We start from the raw sequence: 17,941 nt of genomic DNA, 5'->3' as shown, positions 1-17,941 counted from the left end.
TCACCCCACTATCAAGGAGAGATGTTGTTCCCTGGGTTAGGCAGTTTGGATCATGGGGTCTTGAGCTAGCCTTCCCTTTATGGTGAGAGATGTGATTTTCCCCAAATTTTTTGCCCCCTTTCCTAGCATCAGAAACCAGCCAGACCTAATTTTAAAGCAGTAAATAATTTATTTGGGTTCACACAAGGAAGGAGAGGTAGGGATGTCAGGCAATGAAAGTGGGGAGTAGGAAACCCTAACACATCCCCTCTGGCAGACTGCCCTCCCCCAAATTCTTGGGGTTCAAGGCATTCAGCCTTGAACCCTTTTCTGGCCAGCTGCTGGTTGATCCCTATTCCTCAGCTAACTTGCTCTTAATTCAGGAGTCTAGGAACAGGTCAGAGAAAAATATAGAAGGAGATCGTGGACAGCAGATTTCTCTGTAGGTGGCTTCCTTTCAAAGTCCCTGTCTACAGTATTCACAGATGACTCTGTGCTGTTGTTGAGAATGAGGAAGAGGTGTCCAGAGGTTCTCAGGGAAAGCTATTGATCCCCGGAGAGATCCAGCTTCTTCCCAGCATGAGAGGTTTGCCTCCTTTCTCTGGCTCTCAGCTGAAGTAGTGACCAAGTGACAATTGGAGTCACCCATCCCCCTTTTGTTCTCTGGCTGGAATGTTGAGTTTTTGTTTTTTTCTTTTCATCTCCCCCACGCTTTGGATTAATTCCTTCCTTACACTTTGCACAAATAGTCCCCTATGCCTAGAATGCATCCTTCCCTCTGCCTCAAGGAATCCTGAACTACCTTTGAAAGCACTGCTCAGGTCTCACCTCACAAGAGGGCTTTGTTAATCCTCCCAATTTTTACGATTTTTGTCCCTCTTGAATTACTTCTTGAGACTTGGTATATTTTGTTAATTAATTGTGCACATCATATTCCTCCTTTCCCTTTGGTAGAAATACAAATTCTTTGAAAATGAAGGGATTAATTTTTATTCAATAGGCTGGAGGTCAGGAAGATTCTATAACCACTTGAACTCTTCCAGGGAGAATGGGCTAACTCCAGAAGTAGTAGGTTTCCCCTCATTTGGTGTCTTTAGACAAAGGTTGGATTACCACTTCTAGGTCTATTATACAGTGGCTTCTTCTTCAAGTTTAGATGGGACTGGATGGCCTTTGAACTTTCTTCCGATCTGAGATTCACTGAATCATAGAATTAGATAGTTGGAACGGATCTTAGTCACTATTTAGTCTAACCAATATACCTTTTAAAAATACACTTATATACCCTTTAAAAATATAACCAAACTTTATTTTTAAAAGTCAAAAATATTTTTAGCTCTAGGGCAGATTCCCTAGACTTCTGTTTACTATCCTCTGCTCTAGCCTGCCAAAATCCTTTCAGGGTCTGTGCCATCTAATATGTTCGTGATCTCTCCCATTCTTGTATTGATTGCAAATTTGATGAACATACCAACTATGAACTGTCTTTATCCAAGTTGTTGATAAGAAGGTTAAACAGCACCGGACTAAGCATAGATCACTCATTACTCTTCCAGAGACTTGCTGTGTTGACATGGAACCATTCTTTTTTTTCTACTAAATTATTTATTTAAAAATTTTTTCCATGACTTCATGATTTATGTTTTCTTCCTCCCACTCCTGGAGTTGACACCAGATTACACACACACACACACACACACACACACACACACACACACACACACAATCACTCAAGCCCATTTCCATATTATTCATTTCTTTTTTTATTGATTCATTTATTTATTTTTATGGTGCCAAATGTTTACTAAACCAAACATTTGACATGGAACCACTCTTTAAGTCCAGTCATTCAACAGGTCCTGAATCTACTTGATTATATTGTCATATAATCCATATCCAATTTCTCCATAATTGTAGGAGATATTTTATCAAAAGCTTTCCTAAAATCTAGTTAAACTCCATCCATGGCATTCTCCTCATCTACTACTTGAATAATTTTGTCCAAAAAAAAAAAAAGGAAACAAGGCTAGGACCGCTTCACTTGGTCTGGAAGAATGGAGTGGCTCTTTGTAACTATTGTTTTCTTTTCATCAACCAAGATTTCTTTAATAACCCTTTTTTCCCCAGGAATTGAAACCAAGTTCATTGGCCTATAGTTTATAGACTGTCCTTTTATTTTTTTAAAAAATAAGGACAATATTTGTACTTTTCCATACTTCTAGTACTTCTCCCATGTTCCATGATCTTTTTTTTTTTAAACCCTTACCTTCCATCTTGGAATCAATACTATGTATTGGCTTCAAGGCAGAAGAGTGGTGAGGGTTAGGCAATGGGGGTTAAGTGACTTGCCCAGGGTCACACAGCTGGGAAGTATCTGAGGTCAGATTTGAACCTAGGACCTCCTGTCTCTACGTCTGGTTCTCAATCCACTGAGCTACCCAGGAGTCCTCCATGATCTTTTAGAATTCACACATGATGGCTCCACAATTACATCTGCCAATTGCCTTTTTTTTTAAAAGAAGTCAAAGGTTTTAGCATCTTTCTCCTGTCCTTGTGTTCTAAATTAAGATGGTGATTAGTATGTTCCAAATTCCCATTGAGTTATAGAGGCAATGTTAAGGCATTGCTGCAAATAGCCTGGCTAGATTGGAAGTGAGGCTCCCCGAACCCGCAAGAAGCCTCAAGGTAGGAAGATAGAAAAAGGATAGAAGTTTTGGATACCCCGAGGGGCGTGGTGGAGCCAAGTTATAGATATGAGGTGGCAGAAATGAGTCAGAAACCAGGCCTTATTGATTATAATAGGGCCACAGCACAACCCCGATCTTTAGGATGTCACAGAGGCATGATCCATCCTGAGATCCACAATTAATACCACACAGGTTGGAGACATGATCGAGAAAAGAAAGTGCCTGGCCAAAAAGCCAGGTCCCAGGTGGGAGAGGTGGATAAGGAAAGGAATTAAAGATGGAGCTTGGCCAGAGGCCAAGCTCCAGCAAGGACAGACATCAGTGAGAGTTAAGATCCAAGAGAGGAAGAGAAGGAGGAATTTGCTGTGGCCCTGTATTTAATCTCTTTGATATGCAAATATACACAAAACATAGGGATGATTATCATTGGTTAATGACAAGGTATAGGTGTGGTTTCTCTTAGCCAGGTGAACACAAAGAAACCTGTTTTCCCACCTAACCTGGGGGAAGCTGGGGTCAAGGGTCAGAGGCTTTCCTAGCCATGCACAAGACTGAGCATGCTCTCTTCTAAGACAATCTTTACATTCTGTTTCCCTTGTCCCTAGATAGGTGTGGACTGCTACAGGAAGCTGCTGCTTCTGCTGCATCTTCTTGAGGTTTCTAGACTATGGAGTAGGCTGCACATAGTTCCACCATATGTGACTTTCTCAGAGCCAGGAATCATAGTAATGAAATAAATCCGGACATAATGAGACAAAATGCATCATCCTCTGCCTGGTGGCTAACAACAAACTGTGTAGATGTGTTCGGTGGAGATGGCAAAGGCATGGCTTGGCTGAGAGTTGCAAGGCATGACCTTATCAACCATAAGCATCCTTTGTAGCCTAGCTTCTTCCACTGAGCAGAACTCTCACCCTATTCCAAGGGAAGGTGGACTGTATGAGGATCAATGAAAGAGACATCCTTAAAGTTTTTTTTTTTTCCCAAAAAACCCTTTGCTACCATTTCACTTATGCCATTAATTCGATTCAACAAACACAAATTAGGTGCTTATTAGAGGAAAGATGCTTGTTAGGTGCTGAAGGTGAAATAGGAATGCTTTGGCCTCAGGAGCTAATGATAATAATTGACATTATGTGTGATGGTAGTAAGGGCTCAGGTTCTGTGAGCACTGGGTTATGGAGGCAGTGTTAAGGCATTGCTGGTGGTCCATTGGCCAGGAGGTCATTGGACAAAGCTTTTAAGTGTGGTAGCCTGCTTAGTAAAGATCTGTAGCCGAGTGAACCCCAACTCTCAGCCCTTTTCAGCTTCACATACTTGCTCCTAGAGTTCAGCAGTATGAAGGTGGCTTGAGATGCTAGGCTCTGCCCTAGCCCACTACCCTGGACCACTGCTTTGGCCCATATCCTGGCTCCTCCCAGAGGTGCAATCACTGCCACCCTGGCAATAAAGCTCCGTCCCCAGTCCTGGCCTTAGTTCTATGGGGAACTTCGACCTTTGTCCTTGGTATAAGTTTTCATCTTTGGTAAAATAGCATTTCAAGTGAACTGGGCTTCTTAATGGAAAATTTTACTTAACCAGGAAAAATAGTTTAATATAAATAGCATCAGGTCACAAAACCATCTCACATTTCTTTTTTCATCTTTAACCACTCATTACTAAGTATTTATTTTGGATCTTCTACTTATTTCTGTATAAAGATAAAAACAAATTATGAAAGTTAAAAATTCTTTATTTCAAACAAAGAACAGGTACAGCATTATAAAGACTTGTTGGAAAGCATGAAATACATATTATTTGTCATTTGTTTCCTTTGTGAATTATGATTCCACATAAATATCAAAGGAGAATGGTATCTTCCCTCTCCCTCCACCCCCATCTTTAATGCAAATTATTAAACAGGTATGGATATAATCTTAAAGAAATGACCCTGATGAAATAACATCTCCTACAAACTCTCTGGTATCTTTACCAGGAAGAGACTATTCATCTCTTCAACTGAGAAACTCAAGCTAGTCAGATGAAACAGCTGGATCTAGGAAAATTGGAGCTGCCAATGTGATGAGAACAAGAAACCAACATTCCTATATCCAGGATTGCATGGCAGTTTCCATCTATGGGGGATCCATAGCTTGGTTTCATTCTGTACAAACACTAAGGGGAAACTGCGAATTCATAATTTTACCACAGGTACTATTAGCAAATATTTAGAAAATAAGAACTAGCTTGTTTCTCATGGTAAACTAACTTGGACATCTTTTAAAAATCATTAAGCTCAGTTCCCAGAAGAGTAAGCAACGAAAAGATACAATCAGGAGATGATCAACTGAATAATATCTACCCAAGACCAATAAATTAGTGGGTTATCTCTGTGCTGACATTTCTATTTTTAATGAAATGTTTTATTTAAGTGATGGCTGCTATCATCATTAGGGAGTCAAGTACAGTGATAGCCAAAGGAATAAATTAGGTCACATTTGCTCTTATGAAGTAAACCTACTTTTTTTGAAAGCAAAAACACAGGACAAACCTCTTTCAATGTGTGAATGCTAAATAAACAAACCGTTAGGTGGTGAGCAAATATTTGTTAATTTGGCAGATCTCAGACTCAGCATATACATTACATACAAAAATGAATTTCAATAAGATATTTTTGTTTTACTCTTCAAAAATGGCTGGGACTGTTCTTGTTGGGTGACAAGATAGCAAACAAGGCCCTATAAAATCTAGTCACGCCAAACATTCTTAGTTTGTAATGCACATTTCTCTTAGGGGTTGGAAGCATCTCCCTTTTCCCCTTAAAGTTATCTTTTGAAAACAAAAAAACAAACCCCAAAACCTGAAAGCTTTCCCCCCTTTATTGGCAGTGAGAAGCTGGAACTCTATTCTCTTTCGGATGTTTCCATTTCTAAAAACTCCCTTCATGCTTTTTAAGCAGAAGCCATACTTGGCCCCTACAACAGGAAACACTTGCCCTATCCTGATTTTTGATAAGCAAAATAAAATCAGGGCTGAGATAAACAACAGTTCCAATGCCCATTGTTGCCAAAAAGCCTATAGGCTACTTTTAATAAAGGTAACAGAGCTGACAATCAACGGACAAATATTGTAGCAATGAGCCTGAAAGAATGAATCCAGCTAGACATCTAATTCTGCTGAAGGAAACTTGTGTCAGGCTTTTCTAAACCCAGAATAAGGTGTTCATGGGTGCAGAGATTTCACGATGTTCCAGAGAAGAAAAAGGGACTCCATTTGTACATTGCTTACTCCCATATTTGCAATAATAGAAAACTGGACAGTTCCCACATTAGTAATGAAGAGAGAGATCTCTTGGCATAGTAAGGACTTTCTCAGTGTTGGGTTTGGTTTGGAAATTGTTTTCTATGATGAGCTGGGAAGGTCAAACATGGAATATAGGCCTGGTTACTCTGACAGATGTTTGTCAAATTTCCTTGTATCAGTTTAGTACAATGACAGAAATCAGAAAATGGCATATAAGGGAAGAACTTGATATAAATCTAGTTTTAATGATCTCAAGTACTGTTGGAAAAGAGTTTTAAGACATCTGGTTCCCACCTTTTGCCTCTCACCAGGTATGCATGTACAGGGAAAGCAGACTCAAATCAATAACAGTTTTAACGACAGCATGTCTATAATAAAATACATTGAAAATCAGCCTGGATCCAAAGTTCTTTGTTTCCAAGTAATTTTCATTCTGAACACTGAACACTGGAGAATGATTCAATATTGCTGCATTTGATTTCAAACACCCTGTAAGTGAAAAATGAAGCATGTCAATGGAAGGTAGAGCTGGTAGCAATCACCAGAAGATGACAGAAGAAGCTACAGAGTTTTCATTGTGAATAGACCCTCCCAAATAACCTTTCAGAATGCAAACCTGTAAACAGGTAATCTGTTTGCTTCAGGACAGACCCTTTCTCAAATGCTCATTTTGGACAGAAGCTATTATTGCAAATGAAGGTGCTCCGTCAGTTTGGACACACAGGCACTTTTAAACCCAGCAGAGCCCATTTCCAGGCCTGATGCAGAATGCATTAACTCAGTCATGGGAGAAACTGCTCAAAGTCCCTCATCACCTGATTGGGCTGTCAGTGTGATGGAACATCTGTTTTACTTTTATTCAATCTAAACTGTGCAGAGAAATCTTCCACTTCGAAGTTTCCATTGTCTGCTTCCCTTGCCAGCCAATAGAATACTCTTGGCTGAAAGGCATATGTTAAGGTCACACAATGTGTGCAAGTGTGTCTTATAGGGGGTTGTGCATCCCTCCAATAGGCCTTTGAAAACCCCCTAAAAGAAGCGAGAAAAAAAAGTTAACCTTATACTCCAGGTTTGACACACTCCTGCTCTGACCGATCCTTAAATGGCGACTCTGGGGTCTAGTTTCACTCACTTACAGGGTTATTTATCATGTCCTGGACAGAAACGAGTGCCAATCATTTCGTCTCATGAGGTCACACCAACATTCAAAGGGAAACCACTATCATACAAAAGATCTTAAGTAGTTTAAGAAAGAGATGGAGATCTGGGATGTCTTTCGAATCTCTCCCCCAAAAGTTCTGGGGGTGTACATTTTTGGCAGTCATGCTATAGTCTGAGCTCATTTTGAGGCATTCAATTCATGAAGGGGTGATGGCAAAAAGGCAAATGGACAGAGAGACAGACTGGCAGATAGATAGGACTGTGCTTCCCCTACCATTGTCAGTAATTCACATGCTGATGGTATTAAGGGCTCCCAGCCTATAGCTTCCTACAGGGTCCACTCTACAGTTGTGGCTGATGCTTGAGTATGAATTATTCAGGCTGGTGCTCAGGTGATGAATTAGGGAATTTGTCTGATGGACTGGTCTAGTGACTCCAGGTAAGGCTGGATAAATCAAACAAGGTGAAATCACAACTTTGTGCCAGGAAAAAAGAAGCCCGTTCAGTGAATGGTTTCTTCTTGACAGGTTTAGAGATCAGTGAAAAGAAATGGGGGATTTTCTGGTAGGATCTGTTTGCACTGCTCAGAGCATAAAATGTTGTTATAATAACTGATTGCTAGCTTCAAATTTTTTCAGAGAATTACAGGGTGAATTTGTTATCTATCTCCCAATAGTAATCAAAATTACAGATAATCTGAATTAGGTTACAAGGAGATGTGTTTAGGAGAAGAATTTTCTTGAGATAACCCATCTAAGATTTCAGGCTTATAGCGTATGCTTTCTCCCATCGTTAAAAGTTTATAGTATGCAGCAAGGAACACAGAGGCCTTTCCCATATTTATCTACTTAATAAATATAAAGAGAAATTGAAAGAGTTTTCAGTAAGAGACTGGGTTTTACAGCTTTAAAGTGGTTTGGGATAGAATAGAGGAATAGAGAAGAAGGTTAACTAACCCTTAAAGTCTACAAATTCCTTCTTGGTACATGTATTTCTTTTCCAGAGAAGTTAGGCTGATTTTCTGAGTGATCATTTAACTTCAAGGGAACGGTATTTGCTTAGAGAAAGGCTTTGCTTTTACAAAGGGTTAGAAATATTAGCAAGACTTCAAAATTTTAAGTTCAATCCAGTTTCACAAATATAGAGATAATAACATCACCAACAGAAAGATAAGCTTGAAAGGTTGACAGAATTTTTATTTTTCCTCTCCTTGAAAGAAGACACAAGAATGGACTAGGATTGGCCTAACAGGAAGGGGATAAAATCTAACAAAGAAAAACTGAATCTGAGCGCCAGCAAATGTTTTATCCATGTTGAGGTTTATGAAAGAAGAAAATGCCATAGGAAGGCTAGAAGAAGGTCATTGTTATAAATGGAATCAGAAATATATATCACAGAAAAACAAATCTAGATGGGAGGGATCATGTGGAGAGTGTTCCTTTCCATTTTTAAGATTTACTAAAATACAGTTTGGGTGGAATGCAAATGAAAGCAGTAGTCATTTTTAGGGAAGTGAAAGATCTAACTCTGTCAGGTCTCCTCCATGGTGAGTATGGAAACTTGCCACTTTTGCCAAATGGCCTTCCATAGCAGCTATTCCTGACATGAGCAAACAATTAATCGGTTTTCAGAAGAAACAGCTTCTGCCTTGCCTTGGTTATAGGCCATGCTGATTCCTATCAGTTGGATTTACTCTATCAGTGCAATAATCAGAAAGAACATCCCTACCCCCGCCCCATCCCCAACATTTCCCAACAAATAAAATGAGGTATTTTTCTGCAGGCCAAAGGATCCAAATAATTTATCACGGAAGAGAAGACCAGAGCACATGCAAAACTCCCTGGGAATTAATTGGATGAAGCTATATGAAAGCGAAGCCTTTATTTCAGTGTCCCACAATATTTTCACAGCTTTAAAAACGCTCATTACTTTAGCTATTTCTTCCTCCAAACTCAACATTAAACTTTCCTGTACTCCTCTCATTTTCAAATTACTAATAAGAGAGAAATTTTATCCTCTCCAATATTAGCCCATTTTCTCTCTTCTCCACCATACCCCCCATGCAGCATTAGGTAGCTTTTAAGTAGAATATCAGACTTATTAGAAGGTGAACTTGAGAAGTGAACAAGAAACTCTATTAAGGTTAAATGTCACCGGGGAGGGCTCTTCCACTTAACCTGAAACGTGGGTCAAAAGCTGGGTTGTTTGGGGGTTTTCAATACAGTTGAGAAGCATCGGAGTGCTTCTGGCTGTTGGGTTTGAAGACCCGTCATTTGGATAAACAGCAGCCTGAAAAGAGGCAGTTCCATAATAACAAATTTAAAAACTGGGTCTTCCCGAGTGCTCTGGCAGCTCCGAGCTTTGTTTCCGCTTTACAAAAAAGGCGCTTTTCCACCCCAAAGGCTGCCACCATCTGCCACTACCGCCCAGCGGCCTCAGGAAGGCAGAGAAGAGGAGGCCGCCTAGAAAGGAGGAGACAGCGAGCTAAACACAAGAAGAGGGCCCAAGGGCAAGGACAGAAGAGCGCCTGCCCGAGGGGAAAGTCGAAGGAAGCAGGAATCCCGCCAGGGGCTCCACTGGACAGAAAAGTCCAGCTCCACCGATTGGTAAACAGCAGGGTTCCTCTTCTCCTCCCCCATCTCTTGCTCCCACCGGAAGCCCCTGGATTCTATCTCTGAGGCGGCAAGATGTGTCCATGTGACCCACAGCCCTTCGCCACTCCTGTGGCCCGGGCACTCCGCCTATTACTGCAACGACTCAGTGATGGCGCTGACCACGTGAGCTGCCTCTGGGGCGGTGGGCCGAGAGCCAAAGTAGGGGCCAGTGTGATTCCGCTGTTGATCCCGGAGGTACGGAGGAACCGCCGAGCTTTTGATGTGGAGAATCCTGGTGTCCATCACCTCACAGTCGATCTGCATCATCACTTCATAGTCTTGCCCGTTGATGACATTCTCTGCAGGGAAGAAAGGAGGAGGAAGATCATTAGGGGAGCCCATCGGTGAGGAGTTTAGAGCACCAAAGACGGAAGTGAACCGAAAAGAGAAACCTAGTGGGAAAGCGGGAGGGATTCTTCCAGCTCCTGAAAGCTGGACTGATCCCTAACAGGCCGCGGCAGCTACAACCCGGAACCAAAGTCCAATTTCCCTTTCTCTGGATGCTCTTCGTGGACAGCACGGAGCCAAATCTAACGCACATGCTTCTGTTCCCGAGCAGGAGACAGGAAGCTAGCCTAGATGAAACTCCCTCCAGAGGAGTCATTCGGCTAGATGCACCCGGCTCCTCCCCATCCGCTACTGTCTAAGGTCACCATTCACCTCTGCACTTCTCCCGGCTCAGCCCCAACACCAGCATCCTCTACCCCTCCCAGACCCACCATTCTTGTACCCCCAACTGCCCCCCCCCCCAGGCCTCTCTTGTGCCCTGCCTCCTCCTCTGAAATGTGAGCTCCTTGAGGGCAGAGTCTGCCTTGTACCTTACTGTCCTTCCCCCCCCCCCCCCCACACACACACACATCCCTCAGCACCAGCTGACACACAGCAGGCGCTCCGTAGATGTTCACTGGCCGACAACATGGACTGTGACTAGAAGCAGGCCTCTGAGGTCGTGCCTCGGTTTCCTCACCAGCATGGTGGAAGTAATCCTGTCTGGGTCTCACAGTGTTTTTGTGAAAATGCTTTATAAATCTAAAACACTTTGTAGATATGAGTCACCAGTTTCTCGATTAGTAAATCAATGGCTCCCTACTCCTTACTACAAAAAAGTTCACCTCCCTCATCTGACATTCAAAGCCTTCCACCAGCCTGTCCACCCCTTGCCAGGCTTGGGCCCTTCCACAGACTCTATCACCTTCTGTGTTTGCCTTGCCTGGCCCTGCTGGGTAGTTCAGTGGATAAAGAGCCAAGTCTGGAGACTGTCGGAACCTGGTTCATATCTGACATCAGATACTTCCTAGCTGGAACCAATACTTAGTATTGATTCTAAGACATAAGGTAAGGATTTAAAGGGGGAGGGGGGAGGACTGTATGAAGAGAAATGTGGAAAATCAGGCTGGAATTTGGAGGTCCCTGAATTCTTGGACTTCATTTGGTATATAATGGCAATTTATACAATTAGTATAATGAAGGGAAAGGAGGACCTTGAAGGAAGAATGGAAATGAAAGGCATCCACCTTGGAAAAAACTCAAAAGCAACAGAAGGAATAACCATCAGGAAGATCAACATAGCATGTGAATGAGAGGGGACCTTTGTTGCCATCTTCTGGTTTCTCACTCATTGGTAACACCATTTATTTCATCAAAGCATTTCCAATTATGAATAAAAAGTTATGGCAATGTCTAAAGGAACAATGGCAGCTTCAAGGCATCTGACAGATGAGCCTCCTTCCTGAAGCTATAGTTTAAAGCTTCCCTTCTTGACTGAACAATCTTCTAATTCTAGAATTCTTAATTTCAGCTTCAAAAGTTCTGTGTGCATTCTCACATCTAGCATCAAGATGGGAATTAGAAAAGATATCACAAGATTTTAAGGTTAAAGCAAAAGCTTATTTCCATAATTTAAGATATTGAAGTGGAAAGTCCTGTCATGTAGAGAGAACCTGGAAATCTCTTTTCTTGATCTTAAAAGATATAAACCTGGGAGCCAAAATGGCAGAGCAGAAGGAAGTAACGTAGTCAAGCCCTTGTCCACAAAAACTCTTCCAACCAGACCTAGAAAATGCATTCAAATAAATCCTGAAAGGTCAGGGTGAGTCCTTTATCTGGCCCAGTCAGGCCTAGAGAGACAGACAGGGAGGTCTGTGGATACTAAGGATAGAGTTGAACCAGGGGCAGGTTACTCTTGGAGCATTCTTCCCAGGGAAAGACTGTGTACCAGGGCAGAGGATGTCTCAGATACATACTTGGCACTACCAGCCCTGCACAGGTGACAGGGACAGATACAACCTGGCCATTTTGTCACTCACCATCTTGTTATCCACTACACAATTCTGGGTTACATATTCTTGGTGGACCAAGAAGGGAACCTTTACAGGAGGGTGGTGCTCATAGCTTGGGAGGTATACTGAGAAAGGAGGAAGTTCAGAAGCAAGCAATTTCTCTGTGGAGTTTTCTACTGAAACTTAGCAGCAGTAGGGCTGCTGCAGATTACTCTGCCACCAGCTTGAATCTCAAACACTTGTTGTTCTGCCTCTTGCCACAGAGAAGACAATAACAGCCTGCTTCTCTGAGGTGCCTTAAAGGTTACACACTGTTTCTCTCACTACACCATTACGAATTAGGATGTACAAATGTTATAATCTTCTTTTCATATCAGCAAACTGCCTATTCAGAGAAGGCACAACCAATTAGACAGGCATTCAAGACGTAAACACAGAGCTGTGAATTTTGGATTTTCTCCACCCTGCTTAGTCTTAGAAATTTAGCAACCAAGGAATGTATACACCCTCACTTAAGGATTAACTGCGAGTAGGATGGCCCATGACCGACATATGCTAGCAAGAGACAAATAAGAAACAACTGACAGACCCCTGGGTTGTCCTATGTCCAGCTTAAGCTACCATTGGTACCTGTGAGATACATGAAGTGATATAAAGAACTGTCTATATATTTCCTCTCTCCCCCCCTCTCTCCACCCCCTCTTCCCCTCCCTCTCCCCCCCCTTCCCCTCCCTCTCCCTCTCTCTCTCCCTCTCTCTCTCCCTCTCCCTCTCCCTCTCTCTCTCTCTCCTTGGGCTCGGCAATGTGGGGAGCTGGTGGAGCCATGCTTGGTGTCTTGGTGTTTGCAGCTTGCTGGTGAGGTGACTGGAAAAAGCTCTGTAGTGTGGGTTAGGTGAGGCTTCCCTGAGCATCCTTGGTGAGGTTACTGATTCCTCCTTTCCTTGACCTCTGAACTCCTATCTGGCTTGCCAGAGCAGTTCAATTTCCCATTCCTCCCTCTCTTCTTCTTAATGTCTTCCTTCTATTGTAATTAAAACCACCATAAAAAATCTCAAACTGACTTGAGTAATTTATTAGGATTGAATTAATCCCTGGCGACCACTAGTATAACATATATTCAGTCAATAACCCCTAATTTTACCCCTTACAGAGCTGATGTCACCTAGGTAGGTTAAAACACTCTGGACAGTAGAGTCATAGGGCTTGTTCAAGACTTAAGAGAAATCATCTAATGCAGGTCCCCACCCCAAGACCATCCTGGGCAGATGATTTATTTTATTGCTAAAGATCTTTGGAAGAGACATTTCCACCACTTTAAAGTGGTAGCCTATCTTAATGTTAACAAGTGTTGTTAGCTTTAATCTTTATTATTATTTGTCAGTTTTCTTTGATTTTACTGTCAGTGGAAATGGAGAACAGCTGGACATCACTATCTCAATTAACCCTACCTTGTAGTTGAAGACCATCAATAAATTATTCCTCATGTGAGTAACAGAGAAGTATATCTAACCAGATTTTCTAATTTTGGGATTTCTATAATATCTATTACCTGATTTGCTTTGTTTGTAAAGAAATAAAAGTCTTCCTCCAAATTAGCTGATTTATTTGGAACAGGTGCCTTCTTTTTCCCAACTGCAAGGAGATGGAAGAAACAAAGGCTAATTTGCTAATTTGTTCAGTCATTTCTTTTGGAGCATTTGACTGAGCTCAGATTCCAAGGGAACTTGTCAATCATTTCTTTTTGGAACTGGGGTTCCTTCTCTTTACCCCACACCCTAAGCACAACTGAAATGAGTTTTTGTTGTTGGTTTTTCCTTCTTTTTGGTGTGTCCCAAAGCACAGAATAGCAGTTAATGGAAAACACATGGATCAGAGACATGTAATACATATTACTAATTTTTACTGCTTTCCTGGATTAACTCTGAATCCAGATGACAGTTTAAGATCAGAGTAGCCTTCTCATATAGCAAAGCCACCTGCAGGAGTCATTAAATTAAATGTGCCCAGAATGGCTAGATCTTGGTGATAACTCTTCTCCTCCCTGCCCCCCTTTCCTAAATATCAATAAGCAACACTGAGGGAGGCCTGGAAGCCAAGTGAAATGAGAAACAGTGATGCATTAGATTGGGAGGGGGCACTTTCTACCTGTGTGACTCTGGACAATGACTTCCTCACAGTAGGCCTTGATCACCTCATCTGTAAAATGATGGGGCTAAAACAGTCTTTAAAGATCCTTCTAGCTGTTAATCTTTTGAATTTGGATTTTTCACTTGAATCAGTTGTGTTTAGAACATTAATTGTGATTTTAAGTTACAGCAGGGCTACATATTTAAGCTACATTCAGGCTAGGCAGAGTCTACATTTAACAAACAAAAACCCTTACTTTCTGTCTTTAGAATCTGAATATTGGTTCCAAGGCAGAAGAGAAGTAAGGGCTAGGCAGTTGGAGCTAAGTGACTTGCCCACAGACACATACCTATGAAGTGTCTGAAGTCAAATTTAAACTCACAACTGGTCCACAATCTCCAGGCCTGGCTCTCTATCCTCCAAGCCACCTAGCTGCCCCAACAGAACCCACACTTTAAGTGGCCCTTTGGCCCTTTTCTTCCAACTGTAACAATTCACTTGGCCAAGAGGTTGAAAGTCATAACTAGAAAACATCCAAAAGGAATGGGATTGTGAATTCAGGCGATCCCTTCTGAACAGGAAATCTGACTGATCTGTGACCAGGCAGAAGATTAAACATTCACTGTGATCTTTGTTACTTAGACAAAAATTACTTCAGAACTCTATGAACTAAGTTTGGGGAGGACAGACAATGCCAAGTGCACCTGGCTCTCACTGGCATGGCCTTTAGGATATATAATGTGGGCGTGCCTTAAACCAATGTATTTTTAATAATTCTGGCTAGGCAAGACTCAAGGCAAATGTTACCTTTTAACAGATCCGACTACTGCCATGTAAAAATGAGGTTCCTGGGCAATGTTAGTTTAACCACAGGAGGAAAACCACCCATTAGGCCTGGGTAGAGCAGCTTCTTTTTGAAAAGGCAGAATATATGACAGAGGGATGTTGTATTCTATTTATGATGTAATGAAAGAAAACTTTGCCATATGTCACCAGTCCAGTTCCCCATTCTGCTGGGTTACTGTAACACTTATAGAGTATTAAAAGGCTACCAACGAAACAGGAGTTTCTTTGGCTGAGAGTGAACCAAATGAGTCAATAAGCTTCATCCAAAGAACCCAAGTAGTTAAAAGGGGGTCTCGGCTGGGAAGGAGAGAGGGGAATGATGATGTAGATAACCCAGGCTAAGACTGTGGTTAGAGAATAGTTTAGCATAGGACTAGTAAACATTTTCTGGAAAGGATCAGATAGTAAATGTTCTGGGCTTTGTGGAACAAGAGGCAAAATTAGAGATATGATGTAAATATTTATATGAGAAAAAACATTTCTTCAAAACAAATTCAAAATATGCTAATAACTTTTATTTTTGCAAAACAGGTTTATTAATGGGGGGGGAGTAACACTTTGCTTAGAATTCAAAGTCAATACTCATTATCAAAGGTGGTTGAAAATGTTCATTTGTAATGAAATTTTATATTCATCTCTGAAAATGCCTTTTTACATGAATAGCTACTGCCAAATACTGACATCATTCCATGAATATGTGATTTTAATTGAGCTGAAAGGTCAATAGTCTTAAATAAATTTCATTTTTCTGGACACATTTCTTGGGTTGTTGCAGTCAAACACAATTTAATTGTCAATTTACCACTGCTAAGTGGCTTTCTTTGCTGGCTAACAAGTAAGCCACTAGGGAATTAACTATGGTGGCAGCTTCATTTTAATTTTTTTAATTTTTCTCAGGAAATTCTGCTGTAATGAGATATTCTGTTTTAAATTTTCTGTTGTTTCTGACTGTTGCTTTCCTGTGAGGTAAGAATATTATGATAAAGACGGTCTGGTAATGTCCCCAAGTATTGTTTTCTTTTAGCACAGCTATCCGATCATTGCATAACAAATGGTGTTTTGTCATCTAATTCATTAACAAAATAATCCGCATTCCTCTATGTTTTAGAAATGTTATATTCAAAGTCCATCTTTCTCATCATTTCTTGTTTTGACATGATGGATATGCTTTAGTAATTTTTTTAAAATGTCACGGTATGGTGATTTGCATGGCACTGGAGATGCTGTCAAGTTATAACTGCATCACTACGGAACAACAGTGCAAATCAATGGCAATGCCACATATGATGGTCCGTCACAACTTCTCAGCTCTGCCACTAAAGCATGAAAGCAGCCAGAGACAACATGTAGTTAAATGAGTGTGGCTGTGTTCCAATAAAACTTTATAGATGCTGAAATTTAAATTTCATTTAATTTTCACATGTCATAAAATGTATTCTGACTTTTTTCAAGCATTTAAAAATGTAAAAACCATTCTTAGCTTGTGGGCTATACTCAAAGAGGGAGGCCATATTTGGCCCATCGACTCTAGTCTACTGACCTGATTTAGAATACAAATATCACCCATTTAGAAATATTTTCTATGCATTTCCAGTCACCATGTACCACTGTGGTCTGAACTATGTGGTAGCATAGATATAAAAGGAAAGGGGGCAGATGTTAGAACTAGGAATCTATTTAACAGCAGCAAAAGAATAGGGAAGAAAGAGAATGAATAATTTGACATATTTAGGGATCAGGAAGGTTCAGAAGACTGGGTACCTCAAATTCGGCTTTTGTGGTAGAGAAAGGGAGAAGGGTGAGGGAGAATATGTCCTTGAGTTAAACATGAAGGTCTGCTGGAATCATTCTAAGGAGCAGGAATTGCCAAGAAGCTATCCAAAGACTGCAAAATGTAGGCTCTTGAGCTGAACTTCACTGCCAGCAGTGGATTGTCTGGGTCATCAGAAAGTTCCTTGAGCTTCTTCCCATCTTTTTTTCTAATTGCTGGAAAAATTCTTTCTCACCCTCTGGAGTTTTATCCCTTTAATTTAAGGCTCTATAACTGTTAAAATCAGATCTCACTGGGACTAACTGAGAGAGCGACATATCCAGGGATTATCAGTCATTAATACTTTGGGGTAAATGAAGAAACCAACCTTAACTCCCATTTCTATAGCACTTTCAAAGTTTATGGAAGGCTTTCCTTATACCAATCAGGCAGATAGGCTAGAAGTCAGAGAAAGGGAGAAAGAGGGGAGGAAGCTTGAGGACCTTTGGGTGATTGGTGGGGGGAGGCAGACCAAAGAGCAAGAAAGGGCCTTTGGAGAAACATTTTCCAATTTTTTCTTGGGGGTCAGCTCTGTTCCTTGTAATTTTTGGATTACAGTGGCTAAGGATGGGAATAACACTAGAGTAGAAATATTTTCTTACAAAAGGCAGCATAACAATCATCAGACTCTAGAGTGTGAGATATGATTTGAGGGAGACAGTAAGTCATTTTGCATATCTAAATGTTGAATAATGATGACAAGGATAGTGTTTGGTGAGATGATTCTGAGATCTTATATGGAAAAGAGAAAGGTTTTTATATTTGGGTAGTGCTCATTAGTATAAATAGTTGCAGACTAGAGCTGGGATGTTGACAAGTTCTTCCAAGTCCTCTAAACAGAATGAGATGAAAAATAGGTCAAATGAGTCAGAAAAATATGTATGTAAATCCATATTAAACCAGGCAAATAAATATGGAGAAAAAAACGTGAAATCTCAAGACTCCAAATATCAGCAATAAAGTTTGACTTTTAAATCCCACAGGAATTGGGAAAGCCAGAGAAAGTGTCTGACCACTAGTGGTGGAAAAAACACTAGGCACTGTGGGATTGGGAATGGCCCGTAAACACACGACAGAGGAATAGGGAGGGCCTGCCAAGAGACTGTTAGGGTAATC

General features: G+C 41.1%; 1 protein-coding gene across 2 annotated transcripts in view; it reads right to left on the bottom strand.

Moving 5' to 3' along the window:
- Nucleotides 1-4,380: 4,380 nt before the first annotated feature.
- Nucleotides 4,381-17,941, bottom strand: part of ATF6 (activating transcription factor 6) — a 229,296-nt gene continuing 215,735 nt past the window's right edge. For both annotated transcript variants that reach the window (XM_007480656.3, XM_007480657.3), the window contains one exon: nt 4,381-10,062. In XM_007480656.3, the coding sequence (XP_007480718.1) occupies nt 9,854-10,062 (209 nt within the window). In that variant the 3' untranslated portion in view covers nt 4,381-9,853. The remainder of the gene's footprint in view (nt 10,063-17,941) is intronic.

Source organism: Monodelphis domestica, chromosome 2 (assembly GCF_027887165.1).
Source record: "Monodelphis domestica isolate mMonDom1 chromosome 2, mMonDom1.pri, whole genome shotgun sequence".
Taxonomy (NCBI): domain Eukaryota; kingdom Metazoa; phylum Chordata; class Mammalia; order Didelphimorphia; family Didelphidae; genus Monodelphis; species Monodelphis domestica.
The sequence above is the reverse complement of the archived record's forward strand: the minus strand, read 5'-3'. Positions and strand labels throughout refer to the sequence as shown.